At 42.8% G+C, this 19,922-nt stretch overlaps 1 protein-coding gene across 2 annotated transcripts in view; it reads left to right on the plus strand.

Annotated features, from left to right (window-relative positions):
- PCDH15 (protocadherin related 15) overlaps nt 1–19,922 on the plus strand; it is a 643,190-nt gene that overhangs the window by 560,293 nt on the left and 62,975 nt on the right. For both annotated transcript variants that reach the window (XM_042818673.1, XM_042818671.1), the window contains exons 27-28: nt 11,260–11,369; nt 11,806–11,946. In XM_042818673.1, coding sequence (XP_042674607.1) covers nt 11,260–11,369; nt 11,806–11,946 — 251 coding nt within the window. The remainder of the gene's footprint in view (nt 1–11,259; nt 11,370–11,805; nt 11,947–19,922) is intronic.

Here is a 19,922-nt window from a genome sequence, read left to right on the forward strand (position 1 = left end):
AATTTAGAGAAAAAATCATGATATGCATTGTTTTTCCTCATGATTAGAGTATCAGAATTTTGAAGCCATACCATAAAGATAAGGAAAGACTCTCCTGACAATTCTTCTTGTAGTGTGTCACTTGCAAAGTTAAATCACATTTATAAAAGAAGGCAAGTAGGAGAAAATACCTTGATCCTACAGCCAGGAGTGTGCTAATGAAGGCATCTAATTGAAATGTTGGTTAGTAACTGTGGAGAGGAGGAAGAAGTAGAAAATGCGAAGTCTCGGGGTATGTTATGATGTCCTGTTACTCAGTCTCAGACAGTAAAGAGTATGTTGATGAAAAGAGGGAGAAAAGGATAAAAACCTTTCATTTCAGACTTGAAAAAGTTATTCCAGCAGTGTTTAATAAGAGGACTTGATGCTGAAATCTTTCCAAGACATTCTACATCTTGGGTAAACTCCAAAAGCTAATTCACCGTGCCTCAGGAGCGAGCACAGCGGCTGGAGCAGCACAGAGGGGTCCTCTTCTACAGCACAAAGAGTTTTTGCACTTCCATTTAAAGCACCAGAGGGTCTCTGCAGGATTATGGGAAGAGAACCTAAGCTGCAGGTCTGCTATTAGAGCTGACGTTGCCTTCTGAATCAAGTGTGCATCTCCTGAGGCCACCTCAAGCTTCAATTTCATCCCAGAAGATAGGACCTTTATTTACCTACAGTAAAGGAAGCTTAAAGTAAAAAGCATTCTGTCTCCCCTAAATACTTACAGATGACAACTCAGTAACCCCTCTTATCTTCTCCTCCTCACAAATTCATAGGATTAGGTGAATAGCCCAGTGTCGCTTTCCAAAGAAATAGCCCTGCTCCATTCTTGGTAATTTTTTTGAGATGCACACTGCTGCATTAAACTCTTAGAAGTCTTTTGAGGGCAGCAAAAGCAGTTATTCATTTTCTTCAATGTCAGAAATAAAATGAAAATAATCCCCAAACTTTCTGATTCAGTTCTAAGATTCTGTGACATGGTGGAGCAGGGCTGTTTTCAATTTCTTAGGTTTTTAGGGATTCTCACTCTGCAAACTGCAGTTCCTGTTTGGTTTCCTGACAGTGATGCAAGATGAAGGTGGCAGGTTTCATAAAACTTTGGGTTTTAGTTGACATTATATATCTTTAGGGTAAACGTCAGCTCAGAGCAATGATGTTGTCGCAAAACTTCTGGATGTGGATACTAGAATTTTCTGAGAATTGAGAACTGGTGGCTTTGGAGTGGATGAGTATTGATCTTTGCTTGCATAATTACTTTAATCTAGATGATTCCAACAGTTTCTTCTAGCTTTTCTACAAACTTCACTTCTGTGGATTTAGTAAGAGGTCACAGTTGAACACTTTTACAGACTAAAGGTGCCTGCAGAGTTTGCAGAATGTGTTACAAATCAGAAATAAGTACAAAACGCAGGAGAAAGGGGGACCAGATGGCGTGATCAAAAAGGCCCAGCCACATGAGGCAGACTGGGAGATGAAAGCGTGACTGTGCCTTGAGCTGTCGATCTGGCAGCTCTGTGCTGTCAGAAGCACCCCAGCACATGAGGGCCTCTGCCTGGACTCCTGTTCATGCTACAGAAGGGTCTGATTGATACATTTCCATGCCTTAAAGTGATTTCAGGCAGTCAAGTTATAGGCATGCCTTTTGCGCACTGGCTTTCCCACTGCAACACTGCACGATTTATAGGAAATTAATTAGCCTTTTCCCCTCCACACACCACCTTTTCTGTTTGGATTGTAAATTATAACTGAAGACTTACAAGTGCTGCTGCATGATGTATATGGAACAGCACAGAGAAGCCAAGATCTCTGAGAACCAACATGTGCAACATGGAACAGTTTCTCTATAAGTGTGTTAAAATATAGTTCCTAATAATTGAGATAGATGTCCACTGAATCACATCGAAAAGCCATCTACTGCAACCAGACAACTCTTCTGGTGGGAAGTAGCAGGTCACACTGAAGCACCCAGCAGCCATGGTGCGCTGTGCTTTAGGACGTCCTCCTCTGCACCAGCTTCTAACTTCCCATTAGTAGATCAGCAGCGCATTCAACAGTTATAAAGATGACAACCCCGAGGCTTGCAGGCCATCAATAAGGGCTAGATGCTTCAGGCTTACGTGGCTGTCCTCTGAAGGTGCCAACATACTGCAAATCACAGAATCATTAAGGCTGGAAGAGACCACTCAGATCATCTAGTCCAACCAATCAACTCACCACTGCCGTGGCCACTAAATCATGACCTTCTGCTGCATCCTTAGGTGCCAGTCTGGCTGCCTCCGCAGCACATTAACTGCTACCCTCGTCTTTTCTGTGCTGCTGGCCTGGGCCTGAAGCTGCAGGGTTTCACTCTATCAGGAGCTCCTCACTTGTATCCTTCTCTGCCCTTGCCTTGGATGTTAGCTGTGACTTTGAGAGAGCTGAGAGCAGCTGTGTATGTGAAGTAAAGCAGGCAAATGTTGTTTGCTCATTCAATAAAAACACAGAGGTGGAGAGGCAGAAAAGAAGCAGCATCGAAGGACTAAAACATGCAGATGTTTATTTGTATGTGGCTATCCATCTCACAGCCTGCTTGACCTTGTGCTGCCAGGGCAGGATGCTGTGCTGCTGATGCTCTTCTCGCTGCATCTCCCTTCAGGGTTCTGACAGTCAGATTTTGCTGCTTCTCTGGAGCACTGACAGCAGTGAGGCACCATACACTGTGTGCAGGGCACTTGGCAGCAATGTGTGGGCAGGGCCTCAGCCCTGCAGCCTGAGCACGGGCCCGGGGCTTGGGGCACAGCGAGGCAATGGAGGGTACATCAGCACAGCAGGCTTCCCGCATGGCTGCACAGTGCTGGCTTGCTTGCTGCGGTCATCTACACAGTTTCTTACCATTTTTAATGCTGACTTGGATATTGTTCTGCTTATGCCGGAGAAATAGCCATGTCTGTGGTAATAAATCACTTCCTGGGGAAGTTCAGACGAGCTGATTTGAGTGTTCGTTTTCCATGCTATTATTTTTCTTGTCCTTATGGTTCCATCCCAAGTCACATCTTGATTGAACCCTAGATCAGGTAATTGTTCCAGAAGTTTCCATTACTTCCAAACAGGTTATGGCAGCACTTTGATTTCTTAATTAACAGATCATAATTAGTAGCACCATGTAACAGTGAAGAACAGATGTGAAGTGAGCCTCAGCTGAATATAAAGATATTTTTTTTTTCACAAGCCCGTTCTCTTATGAGAATATTATCATTTTTTAAAAAATAAAAGTTCAAAGGGACTTGGGAATCTTTTTTGTTTTGTTAATTAATAAATATCACATCCTGTCTGCAACTAGAAGGTCATTGCTAATAGTGACATGCTGCTGTAGCAAAAAATGAAATGTTAACCAGTAGCAGCGTCATTGGTTCCTAATTAGTGCCTGTGGACACATTAAACAGGTGCTCAACCACTTCTTAGCAGAAAAAGGAGACTGCTGGAAACTTACATTTTCTGTTAGTGCTGTGTTATCAGTCCACATCCTGTTTCAAGTTATGCGTCCTCTTGTATGTTAATATGAAGTTTGATTCCAGTGTACAAAGAAATCTGGGAAGCTGGGGCTTTGAGGGTATTACAGGAGGCAGATGTAGTGTGGCATTGTGCTTCTGTGCTGGGCACAACACACTACCATGAAAATGTGTTCTGTGCAAAGGAACCTGACACGTGACCTTCTCTTGTTTTGTGACACGTGGACCTTCTCTTGTTCAACAAAAGATACGCTGTGTGGCACAGAGCAGCATCTCTGTTATGAATGTCTGGGGCTTGGTTAGAAGCATCTTTGCTGTTCTTGTTGTGACTATTCTAAGAGTTTGGCTCCTTTTCAAATGAATGAAAGAAACATGAATATGAAGAAAAAATAACTATTCCTGGGGGAGGAAAAAAGTTCATCTGTACATCTCTCAAAGAAATCTCCTGACAAGTTCTTTTTGGAAATCAGGACAGCAGCAGAGAATGTCCTTTCCTCAAACCAGGACAGAGAAGAGCAGTTCAACCCAAGGACACTGGAGATCTGAGGGGGAAGGGAGCATTTTGGGGTGGTGAGCAGCAGTGAGGTTTCCAAGCTTTTCTTGTTTGTCATTGGCACATCCCTTCAAGAAGCAAAGCACTTTCAGAGGCCATAACTTGTTTCACACAAGCAGAATGGCTTTACTAAGAAACCAAGGTGCTTCCTAAATAAAACAGCAGGTCAGTGTGTCAGGATATATGTTTCTGACTTAAATGTGGTTATTTTTTCATCGGGATGCTCATGAGCTCTATTTCTTCAAGCCTCTGTTTACTGAAGTTTTTCCTCACTGAGTTCCCTTCCATGTTAAGCAGTGCTCATAGGATGGGTCATTTCCCCCCTCTTGTAGGGATGTTGGTTTTGTCCCTTCAGAGTGTATTTTAAGACACTTGTAGATTTAAAGCTTCTATGGGGGTAAACCTTTTCTCAGGCTGGCCAAGTCTTAGTGCTGCTCATCCCACGTTTCCTATTGTGGAATATGCATTTCATAAAGGAAAGACATAAAAAGGAGGGAAGTACCACTGGCAACATTTTTGATGTAGCATCTTTGAGTTGAAGGGAGCCTCAGTGTTTTCCCCAAGCTGGCGTTAGAGGAATGAGCTCCAACATGCAGTTTTAATTGGCCTCAGGTGTCGGTGAAGGCTTAGCTTCAGGAAAATGTATGTGATTTTGCCCTGGGATCAGTATTGTATGGGGATGTTCTCATGGCAATTATTTGTTACCAAGTACAAAAGCACACTTCAGCATGTGGGTATGAGATATAAGAAAATTAAATGGTTTCTGCAGCAGATATTAAGGGTTTTCATTGAAAAAATTAGGGAATTAGATGCTTACTGTGTAGTAGAAGAATCATTGTTTTTCCTCTTTTGCTAAGTTATACTACATCGCAGTTATTAAAATCTCATACTACTTTTTACCAAATAAGAAGGAAACACTAATTTTAATTAACGTTGCCCCTTGAGCAGTGCCTCTAGCTGTGTGCTGCCATACAATTGACAAGCATACAGAGTGGTTAGGCTGGTTTTTAGAGAGCATATAGCTGGAAAGATTATCACTTTGGAAAGGGATAGTTGAAAATGAATGGAAAAGCTCATCTGTGTCCTGGGCTCACAAGAAAAAAAAAAAAACCTCCAATAAGAGCAATCTCCAGAGAGAGATCCCTCCTCAGTGGCAGTCAGCCCTTAAATGGGGTCCAGGAGAGGTGCAGCCAGGCTCCAGCCCTTCTGGTCACACAGCTGAATTGCCTTCACCTGTGCTCCATGGCTGATTCAGTGCTTGGCTCAGGTGGTCAATCAGAAGTTCAGGCCGTGATTCAGCAGTTCCCATTCAGCTGCCCTGATTACACCAGAAGTAGCATGGGGCCTGGGTGCATGCAGGGAGTCTGCCTTGCTATGCTTGGTGTGAGAGTCAGGGCTGAGGACTGCTTTTGGCACCGTGACTGAAGTGTAGAAGCAGATCACTCCAGGAATGGTGAAGTGGAAGAGATGTACTGACACAAATGTAGCACTAAACCCAACCAACTGTCAGCCAGATAAGAGCACAAAACCACTGCGTTATCTATAGTCTTAGATTTGATCCCACTGATACCCATCTCTCAGGCAGACTTGGGTATGTGAGAGAGATCTGCGTTCTGCTTGTCAGGGATTTTTTCTTTTTTCACTTCTACAGTAATATTTGACAGAAATATTTATGTCTTCATGTCCTCAGCTGGAATTTACGAAAATCAGTGGGATCACACAAATGCGTGATGCCTACTGACAAGAGGGCTCCTGGGAAAAAAATTTGACGCTCGGTTTAAAAGATAATAGGTTATGACAGGAGCTCACTTCAGCAATGCCCAAACTCCCTTGTCATCTGTTTCGGATGTAAATGCCATGAAAAGGTCAGAATGTCTTGAACCCATTTGAGGATTGAGGCAGAAAGTGAGGATGTTAAGTACAGTGAGGAACTCATCATCCTTCTCAGTGCACTTTGAACATGCGCTGCTTAGTAGGTGTATCTAATTAACAACAAAAGACTTTTTGCAGAGAAGACTCACAGTCTCTGTCAAACCCTTCAGATTGTTAGAGCTGCACAGACTGGACGATGAGAATGCCATTGCAGCTCGGAAATGTGGCTAGGTCCTTCACTTTTTGGGAGCAGCCAAGGTAGCCTAAATGTTGGTGAGAAAACAAAAGGAGGTGCCGTTACTTCTTGCTTGCTTGTTTCTACAATTATCAGCAGTGCTACACCAATTAAACTTTTTTTTTAATTTAACATTTCTTTAAAACTCAGCTGCACAGTGAGGCGTATTTCAAGCATTTCTGTTGTAGATTTGTTCTCAGCTGTCTCAGTTTCCATTTAACCTCACTTTTAGCTCACTTCATTTTAGAACATTTATTGCTCTGTCTACACTTGACCTTTCTCTAGAAAAATACATTTTTTTAATAACTTACATAATTTCTCTTCAATGCAAAACATCAGACAGACAAAAAGCCAAATGAAATTGCTTCCCATGAGGATTAAGATGAAAGTCTGTGCAGGAATGGGTGCAATGTTCAGAAACATTTGGGCCAGAAAGCTTCAGGTGAAATGCCATTGAGGGGTAAAAGTAGCTAAGGCCAAAACATTTCCAGAAACTGTAATATAAGAGAAGATAGGGACATTATTTGACAAGGAGAGGTCAATATGAGATTTTAATCAAGTTGAGCTAAGAATTTTACTAATGTAATTATAAAAATAAAGTTAAAAATGTCTTCTGAGCTATGCTAGTGGACCTCCATGAACTAAAATAAAATCCACAGAACAGTCAACTGATGTGTCCAATGCAGCATGTGTGCACATCATGCTATTAAACTTCAGTACTAAACCAATTTTCCAAGTTATTATTGGGTTTGCTGGTTTTAAATTTAATTTTGATTAAATCTCGTGTTCATGCTTTTGGAGACAGAAAAATTTCATGGTGCATTTAAAGCACATTGGATAGCAGACAAATTGAAAAATGAACAAGAGTCTGACTTGTTCAGCAAAGGAAAGATGAGGAAAAGGATAGATTTCACTTTGGGGTTTAAAAAATATACCTTACCAGTGTATTTAGTATGTATCCTGTCTTCATTTCCTCCTCTGATCCAAGATGACAATAATTGAGATATAGCAAATTATAAGATGTTACCTTTTTATAAGTTGTGTACATTTTTTCTTACTTTTTCTATGTCTTTCTTTATAACCAATAGATTTATTTTAATCTTGTTTTTGTTATGTTACATGCCAGTTTTCCTTGTTTTGTTTTGTTCTTGTTGGATTTTTTTGAAGGACAGTTTATGGCTCATGAATAGCAAATGATACAGTAGAGGCACTAAAGAGAGATTGTAAATACAGGCAATTCTTAAGTTTGTTCAGGATAACTAAATGCAAAGAATAGGACAGAAGGCACATTATTGATGGAGTGATGGCATTGGTGGACGAAGGGAAGGCAACCGATGTCATTTACCTGGACCTGAGCAAGGCCTTTGACATGGTCCCCCACCACATCCTCATCTCCAAATTGGAGGGAAGTGGATTTGATGGGTGGACGACCCGATGGATAAGCAATTGGTTGAAAGGCCACAGACAGAGGGTGGTGGTCAATGGCTCTATGTCCAGGTGGAGGCCGGTAACAAGTGGTGTCCCCCAAGGGTCTGTCTTGGGACCGGTGCTCTTTAACATCTTTATTAATGACATCGATGAGGGAATTGAGTGCACCCTCAGCAAGTTTGCTGACGACACCAAGCTGAGTGGTGCAGTCGATACGGTGGAAGGAAGGGATGCCATGCAGAGGGACCTCGACAGGCTGGAGGGCTGGGCTCGGGTGAACCTAATAAGGTTCAACACGGCAAAGTGCAAGGTTTTGCATTTGGGCCGGTAGAACCCCAGGCACCCGTACAGGCTGGGAGGAGTGGTCCTTGAGAGCAGCTCGGCAGAGAAGGACCTGGGGGTCCTGATGGACGAGAGACTGAACATGAGCCAGCAGTGCGCTCTGGCAGCTCGAAAGGCAAATGGGATCCTGGGCTCCATCAGGAGAGGGGTGGTCAGCAGGGACAGGGAGGTGATTGTCCCTCTCTACTCGGCTCTTGTGAGGCCCCATCTGGAGTACTGTGTCCAGGTGTGGAGCCCTCAGTACAAGAAAGACATAGAGATTTTGGAAAGGGTCCAGAGGAGGGCGACTAAGATGATCAGGGGGCTGGAGCACCTCCCCTATGAGGACAGGCTGAGGGAGTTGGGCTTGTTCAGCCTGGAGAAGAGAAGGCTGCGGGGTGACCTCATTGCAGCCTATCAATACCTGAAGGGAACCTACACCCAGGAGGGGAGTAAACTCTTCAAAAGGGCTGACAACAGCAGGACTAGGGGAAATGGATCCAAGTTGAAGGAGGGAAGATTTAGGTTGGATGTTAGGGGGAAGTTCTTTACAAGGAGAGTGGTTAGGCCCTGGAACGGGCTGCCCAGGGAGGTTGTGGATGCCCCGTCCTTGGACGTGTGCAAGGCCAGGTTGGACGGGGTCCTGGGCAACCTGATCTGAATGTGTATGTTTGGTGGCCCTGCTAGGCAGGGGGGTTGGAACTACATGATCCTTGAGGTCCCTTCCAACCCGGGTGATTCTGTGATTCTGTGATTCTGTGATTATTAAGCATCAGTTTTTGAAGGTGTTTTATTCTTTCCAAATCCAACCTCAGTTTAGCATGGCACAAACCTTGAGGCTGCTCTGTTGTGTGCTCTGCTACTTTCATGCCCTCTTTTCCTACTGTGCCTCATTGGGTATGGCTTGGGCAGTGGAGTGGCATCATGCTGAGACCAAGGACCCTATGGGGTTTCCACTGATCCTCAGTTGGAGTCATCCCATCCTGCATGCTAACAAGATACTATTTATTATTCCTGTCAAAGCACTGAAGTGAATGTCATCCAACTTACATGTTGCTGTGATGGTTACAGAAGAAATACCAGATGATGAGCTTATCCCCTAAGAAAGCTTGCTAGAGCTTGTAGTACAGGATAAAGAACCATATATTGTCAGTTGAATACCTTTGTCTTTTACTGGTTCCCGTCAGTACAATTCAGCAAGATGTTAAGAACCTGGTTGTAGGTTTTAATTCCGCTGATGCATTGCTCCCTTTGAACTCGATCACCTTAGTTAATCAGGGAAATGAAATCAATACAATTACCATGGCAGTTTTCTGTCCACTCTGTCCATGGTCTCTCATAGTGAGCACAAAAACTGTTTCCTAATAAATATTGATTTGTCAATTCATTAAATTCAGCTGTGTCGGAGGGGAAGCTACAAGGCCATTTCTATTAAAAGAATAAACTGTGCTTCAGATGAATTGTGGGTTTTGTACATACATAGTCATAGGGTTTTTGTTCAAACTAAGTGCCTCAGAAGAAAAAGAAGAAATGATATAGCAACTGATATTAGGTGGATCTTTATTTTCCGCTCTCGCCTGCATCATGGACCTCTTTTAAGAAAAAAAAAAAAGCTACAGCTTGAAATGGTTTCAGATTTGATGGCCTTTTTTCTCTAAGATTAACTGACCTTTGCATTTGTAGAATGCGTGTTAATATGCACTGTGAAACAGCAGTTCTGTAGCTTAATAAATCAACACCAATAGTGAATTGTACTGCTGACAGCACATTTGAGGCAGAAGAATGGAACTGGCTGAATGGATCTGGTGATCTGCTCTGTGTGTAAATGAGTAAAAGCAAGTATGCAAGAATCTTTTTCGCGAAAGAGTCAAAGGGCCAGTGTTATGGTACAGTGTGGCTCAGCCTGGAAGTATATTTTCCCCCCTTATTTGTGTATTGAAAGGCATCTCAGAAGAATTGGTGTCCCAACATGTTGAGGAAGATGCAGTGATTGAATTAAAGAGGACCTAGGCCCTCTGCACTGACAAAACAAATGAAGGATATAAAGTGATGGAAGATGTCACAAGGGAAGAAAGAGGGCATCATAGCCCCGTGGGTCATGGATACGGTTTGCCTTTGGCATACTCTTTATGGACAGTGTAATCTGAGGCAGGAGCGGTCAAGTGTAGAAACTGGACCTGTGGTGAGTTCATCCCAAAGGAAAAGTCTGTAATGAAGGACAGACTGCTCTCTTGGTGTGTGAAGGTGAAGTGTAGGCTTGATTCAATAGCTCAGATTGCAAACTGGGATCCCAACTTACTACTCTTGGTATGGGAAAGGTATGGGGATGGTGTGTTCTAACATTATCTGGAGGAAGTTGAAAGAAGAATTGCTTAAAATATGCTCTGAAGTTAGTGGAGGTACAGATTCTGTTGAGAATTCTGGAGAATTCAAAACTGAAATACTTCTGCCGTGTGAGAATTCATTATCACAAATGAACTCCTCATTTATGTGAGGAGTCATCATGGTTTCCTGGAGGAAACAGCGTCTCAGAGTGTTACTCATCACATTTTCCAAGGAGGCAGAGCATTTGAACTACAGGAGAGGGAGAGAAGTAACTTAGGTTTGTTTTGGGAGGATGGTCGTTATTTTCATACAACATGAGTTCATCAGTCTGCATTGTCTGGAGGATATGGAGAAGATGAGATAAATGTTAGTTGCGCAGTCTTTTTTCTTTTTTCACACCTCAATGCTCAGTGAATCAAATCCAATTTCCAAAACAATTAAAAGACCCATCTATATGCTCAGATTGCAGCATCTTGGCTTTTATGACAGGAAATGAGTGATTAGAGCAACTTTCAGCTCTTTCTGTTGAGTGGAAGCTCCTATGAAAGTGGCTTTCATAGTGGCTTTCATAGTGCTCACTGTTCAAATTTTAAAGAGGGTTACTCATGTAGGAATTTTCCTGCACATGTTCCTGGTAGATTACAGTTTTCTCAGTAAAGGTGCTTTTAATGAAAGAACTGTTGTGGTCTAAGGTTTTACTTGCAGTTTATCAGGGTGTGATGGTTCTTGTGTTTCTGTTATTTCTTACTCATTATCTCCTGGTTTTCATTTATCATATCAAAAGACTGTTATATCTTTATACTCTCACCTTTTGTCTGTTGGCCCACACTTGTTTTTTTTTTTGCATTTGCCAAAGGCAGGGGTTAAATCTTTCTTAATGCAGGTCATCCTTCTTTGGCAGCAAAATGGATGGTTGAAATTGCCAACTGAAGGGCGAGTTTGTCAGTATTCTACTGTTCAGGCAATATCGTTATCAGGGAGGATAACACAAATACTTCTGTTCGTTTCTGCAGACCTCCCCCAGTGAGTGAAAGTGCACCAAAAGGAACTGTGGTCACTACAGTGATGGCAGCTGCCTTGAACCAAACTATTGTATATTCAATTGTGTCAGGAAATGAAGAGGGTAAGTACTAGTAACTTGATCTGAGTGTGCTGAGCACAGTGAATGCATCAGAAGTTTTCAAGAAACAGTGACTAGCAGAAAAGTGAGCTAAAGTGAGGTCCCTCCTCATCAGTACAAGCAGGAGGGACTGTTCCTGCTGTTGTTGTCAAGCCTGTCCAGCCACAAACAAAAACAGGTGCAGGAGCAGACTTTGCTTCTTAAAAAGAGGTGAAGTTACTTTATATAGAGCTTGCACTTAGCCTTCTCTGTTGGAAAGTCTTGTATTTCTTTATTAACAATGTAAAGTCATCTCCATGTCCAATGTGTGTCTCCTCCACTGGGGACAGTATGCTTCCTAGCTCTAGTATGCTGCCTGGAGTTGGTGTCAAAGCCATGATTTCACAAAATAGAAACATTTTGTCATTGACAAAACTTCTGTTCTTTTGCTGGCTTTCAGATATGTTTGCTATTAATAACAGAACAGGTGTGATCTCTGTTAAAAAGCCTCTGGATTATGAAAGAGTGACAAGTTATGAACTTCGAGTTCAGGCAGACTCATTACAAGTGGTACGATCCAACCTGCGTGTCCCATCCAAAAGTAAGTTTAAAGATCCTTGTTGTTGAGTGTCTTTTTAATGTATTCTTAATTTTTGTAATACTGTTAACTGCAGTCTCGCTGCTGTTGTGTCCTCAGAAATTGAGCAGTGATGATCATTTGTGAAAGGCAGAGTGTGCATTTGTGGATCTCTGTTCGTGTTCTCTGCAGGAAAACTGTTAGGTTTGATCCTCCCAAAGCACATCTGTGTTAGACAGAGATCTCACTGACCCAGATAGGCTCATATTTGTATACAAATAGTGAGCTGATGGCGCAGATCAAACATTTTCAGTGTAATTCAAGTTTTCCGTTATAGAATGCGACAGTTTTTCATAAATGCATTATGCAGCCCAACTGCAAACTGCTCCTCCCTGCTGGGCTGGGGACTTGTGTGTGTGGGGACGTGTAAGTTCTGAACAAACTGAGTATGAGGCACAGGAGAGTAATGGAAGGCAGAAAACGCGAGGACTCTGCAGAGAGGAATATGGGATAGATAGGCAGCAAGGGTGACAGGAAGAACAAGATGTCCTAAGCATCTCTTGGGGGTGTTCGGAGAGCTTATTGCAACCCCATGTGAGAGCAAATTGGAAAAAGGATGGTCTGTGGCAGGAAGTTTCTTTGCAGAGCTTCAGGCACAAAGGAGTTCTGTTTACTGACTGTTTTATTTTGATTGTCTCCGAGTGTGAGAGATTTTTTTTCTCCTTTTAATGATTTTCTTGTTTGAATGACTTCAAAAGGACTTCTGGACATTTTGTTGTGCTTCCTATAAGGAAAAGGCCTGAGCAGTCTGGCTTTGAACATGTCTCACTTAATGTCCCATCCCATCTTTTACACCTTCCTGTTTAAGCCATGTTTGAGCTCTAATTACAAAAGCGTTAATAGCTTGTACCAAAGAAAAATGGTATGTTCACATCACAAGCTTTTTTCATATGCAATATTTGTCTTTATTTTTTTGCTGGATTTTATAATCTCTAGGTAAGGACCATCATGGTCTCGATAGTAGTAAGCCCAGGGCATGGGAATGTCAAATAGAGAAACTCCTCTAAGGTAGCAAGGGATTGAAAATAATTTAAAGGCTATGAGAATACCGCGTTCCCATTTCACTGGAAACTGACTGTAAGTCTATTTCAAGTCATTTGTGCTGCTATACCACCTCACTGCATTCCCCCTCATGTGAGCTGAGGACTCCCTAGGGGTCAGTAGCGCTGGGCTGTCACCTTTCTGCCTGCCCTGAGGAACAAGGAGCACTAGGTGAGTTATGCCTCAGGTATAAGGTGAGCACTCCCTTCCACTCTGCAACTGTGTCACCTCTTTGGTCAGTGCTTTGCCAGGAAGGGAGCCCAAGTGCCAGCCAATAGTGTCAAAAGTGACCACGCTGTCCCATGGCAGATGGTCTTTCCCACCCCATGAGTTGTGATCTGTGGAATTAATAGTTGCTGAATCGCAGAGGAAGGGCTGTACTTAGCTGATTTTGCTGTCCTATTCTGTAATTAGTGTTCTAATTGTTCTTCTAATGAATAGCCATAAATGTTAGGAAACCCAGCTCCAATTTATTTCTGTGCTGATTTGCTGCACATTTATGAAAGTATAGTGTATAAATTAGAGATTATAATTCAGGGGATAAAATTTAAAATGGGGTACAATGCTTTTTCTTCCAGTAATATATTACTGGAAAATCTGCTTGAAATATAGAAATTGGTAGCTAACAATAATTTTCTTGCCATTTTTTTCATTTTTTTTTTAAGTTACTGAGGTTAGTATGATGATGAGAGGGCTGGAGCACCTCTCCTGCGAAGAAAAGTTGAAGGAACTGGACTTACAAAAGGCTCAGGAGAGACCTCATTGTGGCCTTCCAGCACTTGAAGGGAGCGTATAAACAGGAGGGGGAATGGCTGTTTACGAGGGTGAATAGTGATAGGACAAGGGGGAATGGTTTTAAACTGAGACAAAGGAGGTTTAGGTTGGATATTAGGAGGAAGTTTTTCACCCAGAGGGTGGTGAGGCACTGGAACAGGTTGCCCAAGGAGGTTGTGGATGCCCCATCCCTGGAGGCATTCAAGGCCAGGCTGGATGTGGCTCCTGGGCAGCCTGGTCTGGTGGCTGGCGACCCTGCACATAGCAGGGAGTTGAAATTAGATGGTCTTTGCGGTCTGTTTCAACCCTGACTTTTCTGTGATGACAACAGACCCCAATATTTGAGAATGTGCTCTGAAACTGTGATAATGCAGTATGACCTGAGACATCATATAAAGCATTGCAGTTAAAATACCTCTGTCAGGCTTGTCACAGCTCCCTGTGCAACTAGCAGAAGACTGTTGTGAAAATGAAAGCATATTTTGATAGATATATCTTCTTCCATAACAGAGATTGTACACGTGCATTTGTGGCACAGTACATAGGGATTATTCCATGATCAGAAGTTGAACGACATTAACAGCAATGGAAGGTCCTATATGCTGTTACATCCACCACTGATGACATATCAAGAGGAGAGGGAGTCAGCACCAGCTGACCTCATCACTTTGTGCCTGGGGGAGGTCTGGGAATGCTGCATTTCTGTACAGTGCAGTACTGCATTGTCCCTTCTCCCATTCATGGTCTACATGGGATCAGTGCTCCCTTCTGTGCAGTAGCTCATGAAAGAGGGTGGCCAAGTTATTATATTCAGGAATACCTGGTAATGGCCAGTGCTTATATTTTTTTCAGTTGAAACAGACATGTACTTGCTGTACATATTGGGATATCAATGAGTAAGTAGTACATATTAAATTTTCAGTCTACAGTCTGCTGGATAGATAGCTGAAGAATTTGGCAGATGATGTATTTGTAAAACACTTTACAAGTATCTGGCTAACTAGATTACATAGGCTTTTGTAATGGGGACTCCTCAACCTCTTGGTTTGATTCCCACATTTGTAGTAGTCTTTCCATTTTCTTTTTTGATGATATTTAATCATGCAAAATCATGCTCTCACATTTAGTGAAATTGAGCTTCTTAAATGAGTAACTTTCACTGAAACTTTGTAATGTGAAATTCCTGAGTGAAAGTGCTTTTACATTTCACTTGAATGGATGAAATGTCAGCTCTTCTGATGATAGTGAAGTTAAAAACTTAGAAGTCTGGCTGGAGGAAACGGCGTCTGCTGATGCTGAACCCTCAGTGACCTCAAGTATTAATGAACTTCATCATTTCAGTTTAATTTACTAGCTGGGTTTTTTTTGTGTGTCTGCTCTTTGCTTCTTAGATTGTCTATAAACCATAGGCTCACAGCATACTGTGAGACAAATGAGGATCGTGGTCATTAGCTTTCAGCTAGAAGCTTTCAGTTTTCCTTCACTGGGTAGGATGAGAAATGGGAGAATATTTACATAAAGGGAACAGCACAGAGCTGCGTATGGCAGGATGTGTTCTGCACTGTGCAGGCACTGCTTTGTCATTAATCCCAGGGTGAGCAGCACCTCCATCCAAAGAAGAGATGTGAAGCAGTGAGCTGAAGGGAAGGTATCATAGAATCATAGAATGGCTTGGATTGGAAGGGACCCAAAGGATCATCATTCCACCCCCCCCCCCGCCACAGGCAGGGCCTTCAAACTCTATTTTTTATATCAGTACAATTAACTATTCACTGAATAAAAGTACTTCTTGACCAAGGACAGACTAAACATTGTATCTTTTCTCATTTGAACAGTTGGCTTTTGGGGAGTTTTCATCAGCACTTCACTGTCCTGAAGTTTGATACCCAGAGGAAGAGTGCTCAGGACAACTGCTGGTGAGGAGGAAGGGACAGGAGGAGACAGGGGAAGACAGAAGGATGAGAGAAGAGGAAGTGCTGCCCAAACACACTGAGAAAGAGCAGTATAAGTGGAGACTTATAAAGATAGGAAAGGGGTTTTATCACCAAAGCAATCATGGTCCCAGTTTTAAGAATCAAAGCAATCATGAGCAGGGACATTCAGGTCCCTGAGCCAGGCACAAAATGTGAATCGTGATGGGAGGTAGCAGGTCTTCACACTTTGATATGGTAGAAGAGCCAACAGCAGAGCCAGAATGTGTTTGCTTTTGAATACCACGTGGACAAAATGGCCTTGCAAATCCCTGAGAACACAAAAGAAAGGCAGCAACCTCACATTTTACGGTGTTCCCAGTTTCCAGCATCTGAGAAAAGCACTTCTCATTCCCCAAGTATGCATGTATGTCATTTGCACTCTTACCTTGAGTTACCACTGCCATCTGAGCACAGCTTTACCTGTCCTCTGTGGCTCCTCAACCAGGTACTTCAGGCTGTGCCAGTGTCTGTCTGCAGACGGACGTGGATGTAAACAGACTGTTCAGCAATTAGGCCTCTGAGGGAAAGGTGGTACCAGCTGGCAGAGTGCTGTCTGAAATGCTTGTCTTCAGGAGAAGTCACTTGAGTTTCTGGCTCAATTGGTTGTTGAGGAAACCAGAAGGCAGTGTTGATGGCTTCGGGTTACTGTTCTGCACATTTTGCCTTTTCACATTCACATTGTCTCTAAGGTTGCCTCTCCAGTAAGCCATATTCTCACAATGGGAGGGGAAAGGGAGATTTCTCATAACGTGGACTTGTACGTAGATTTGTGTGGCAGAGCTCTGCCCTGCATCCCTGATCTTGTCTCCTGCATCTTCACTTGGAAGCTTGTGGTGTCATTTGTAATCTCTCCTGCATCCCCTTTTTCATTTCTGCCTGTACTCTTGCTGATCTAATTGACCCCAGTTTGTAGTGAGAGGAAGAACAGGAGGTACGTGTTACAGGTTCCTAGAGATGCAAGAACCATGTGGTGATTTTACTGTTTTTTATTGAGAATAAAAACAAACAGCAAACAACAGAATCTGCTGTTTCTTCTGCAGTGGCACAGGCACTGTCTTGGTAAGCAAAATTCTTTCTCAGATATTGTGAGTGCCCTCTTTGTGTCTGCCTGCAGCCTTATGCAGGAGTAAGGGAGAGCGGTAGCTATCCCTCCTAACTCTTTAGGGCTGCATCAGAATTCAGAGCAGCACACACTCTTCTTAAAAATCAGCTTCGCTTCCAGAAAGTGAAGAGGTGAGATACCTCAAAAGTGTTGGACCAGCTGGGAGGATAACACACTTCCATGTTGTTTTCATGTCAGTCAGCTTTGCTGAATACTACATTATGTGTTGTGTAAGCCATGCTCATGCCCAAAGGTGGGAGCTGTGACAGATGGACAAATCACTTTCTGCGTCCCAAAGGGCTGCAAATCTGCCTCCTCTTCCATGCATTCTCTGGGATGGTTTCCCCAGATGTTTTTCTGTGTTAATACTTAGGGTGTATGAATAGCAACTGTATCAGCTTGCTGTACCAGGTGGTGGTAGACCAGTGTCATAACGTTAGTGAAAGCACAGTGTAAAACAAGTCTGGTAGCACTCAAATCAGAGTTCAACCAACTTCTGATGTCCCACTGTTCAAATAGTATTCTTTTACGTCAGCTTAATTTCTGTGGTCTAGCCAGAAACTATGGGTTGACATGAAGCAGGCACTTAATTAAATCACTGAAGTAAGCAGTGGTAGTAGAAATTTCTGCAACCATGTTTGGAAAGAACATCTGTGTTAGCACACAGTGGTTCTGACTATCTCCCTAGAGCTGTTGTTTTTGCCTCTGAAGTTGACTATTCTAGATACATGAGCTTTATCTCTTGAACAGGTTCATCAGGCTCTCTTCAGAGCAGCTTTTCTGGATGCTTTTACTCTTCTTCAGCTGAAAGAATCCAAAAGCCTTACCTTCTGGCCTGGGGAAAGACTGCTCGTTGGAGTAGTGCATGCAGTACGTTAGGTGCTTAGAAGCTGAGGATGTCTGAAAAGGAGCTGCAGATCTGTGCCCTTTGCACACTGCAGTTCTCCCAGTGCAGTATGGAAGAGAGGAGACGATTGAGACACATGAGACCTTGCAGGAGGTGATGGTGCAGAAATGTCCCTTGTGGGCTGGCTGACCTTCAGGACTGCAGGGATGTCCGACAAGATGGAGCAGCACAGCTGAGGCATCCCCATCACAGAGGCTCTGGCACTGCCTTCACTTCTCTATTTCTGATCAGGGATTCTAATGTGGACTTCTTCTAGGCTTATTCCATGTGAGAGTACAGCAACTTCTGCAGCTGGCTGCTTGTCACTCACTGTGGCCAGCTGCAGGCTGGAATCAGACTGAAGGCACAGTACAGTGCAGAGTTCACTGCCACCATGTTCCTGTTCATCTGCCAGGAGGAATGAATTATAAGCACTGGCACAGGCTGCCCAGAGAGGTGGTAGATGCCCGTGCCTGGAAACTTCCACAGTGAGGCTGAGCAACCTGATGTAGTGATAGATGTCCCTGTTCATTGCAGGGGAGGTGGACCAGATGACCTCTGAAAGTCCCCCCCAGCTCTAAGGGTTCTGTGATTCTGTATAAATGGCTGTAAGATAGAGCATGTATGTTTAATTCAACATCAGTGATACTAATGTCAGTCTGGAAATATGCAGAGTATTTCATTTGCTTTGTGCTTTGTGTAATAATGTTCTCATTTTCAAAGTGTTCAACCATTGCTAAACAAATCAGCATTTTGGCAGCTCAGAGAACTACTAACAAATTAAACAAATGGTTTCGAGCAAATTGCAAAGCAAACTTTGCACAAGGCTCAGCCTCCTCACCAAAACCAGCTTAAAATGACGCCACTTGTGAGCCCCATACAGAAAATATTTGATGGGCATTATGGAGAGTTAGTGTGGGTTAGCAAATGCTACTCCTAGCAGCATCGAATGGGATGCAGTTGGGCCCTTACAGTAGAAAACTGGTGCCAGCCCTTGATGGAACTGTCTATTAGCTCAGCAGGGGAAGGTGACTGCATGCAGTGCTCTGATCCTGCTGAAATTGCATTCTTCTCTATGGGGCTGCAGTTTTTAACTGAGACTGAATTCTCATGCAGTCTTACAACAGCTCTTGGATGGGCGTTTTTCTTCACCATAATAATATGGAAGTGTTCTTTTAAAATAAGCAAACGGAACATGATTACAGATAGATCACTATATCAACATTATGCATATTCAGATGCTGAAATCTTTTTGTTGACCTGTGGCTTATTTTTTGTAACTTTAAAAGAGAGAGCTTCATATGAAGTCATTTTTCCTTGTGGCTTGGTGTAAAAGCACCTACAAGTACTTTAACCTTTTGTGCAGACCACTGTGGCAAGTGCAAAAATCATTACTCCTTTGAAGAAATGTCATTTCCCTTTTTTTCTTTTCATCCTTCCTTTGTTCTTCTTCACATGCTAGTACAGTGGATGCCATTTTAAATAGTTTTCTCAAATTCCCATTGCTATTATGAATTCTATATTTGTTTGCCATTATCAGGACCCCTCACCTGCAACGTTTTGGATGACGTGGGCAGTCTGAGATATAGTCTGGTTATAACAAGCTTTCCCCCAACTGGAGAGGCACTAAGCTCTTTGTAAATGAGCCTGCTTTTGGAAACTAATGCCAATCAGCATGGCACCTGTGCAGCATTTAAATTACACTGGCTCTGAAAGAGACTGGGAAAATCAACTCTGAAATGAGTCAATTTACCGCTTGAAAATGTGGTTTTAATGAACTGGATGCCATCATTTCCAGCATTCTTTATGGATTACACAATTTTGAACGAGACAAACAAATCTTGATATTGATGGCTGTGCAGTTGAACCTTTCTTTGCAGCACACCCATAGTTTTTGCTGGACCATTTTTCTTACAGGAAAGAAGAGATGTTTATTGTTTACCAGTGGAGCAGTAACTACTTAACAGCTGTATTTTTTTTCTTGAAAATGTATTGAGCTTCTAATACTCATGCTTAGGCAGATGTTGATGGAGCTGTATTGACTTGCCATGTTCAGTATCATGATGGTCTCCTGGAGCTAACAGACAGTGCTGCAGAGCTCCTCATTAAGTAATTGCATGGAAGTTAGTATGAATTAAAATATATGAAGCAAGTTACACAGGAA

This window comes from Centrocercus urophasianus, unplaced genomic scaffold (genome assembly GCF_019232065.1).
Source record: "Centrocercus urophasianus isolate 14NV4802_14NV808 unplaced genomic scaffold, USGS_Curo_1.0 seq_17, whole genome shotgun sequence".
Classification (NCBI taxonomy): domain Eukaryota; kingdom Metazoa; phylum Chordata; class Aves; order Galliformes; family Phasianidae; genus Centrocercus; species Centrocercus urophasianus.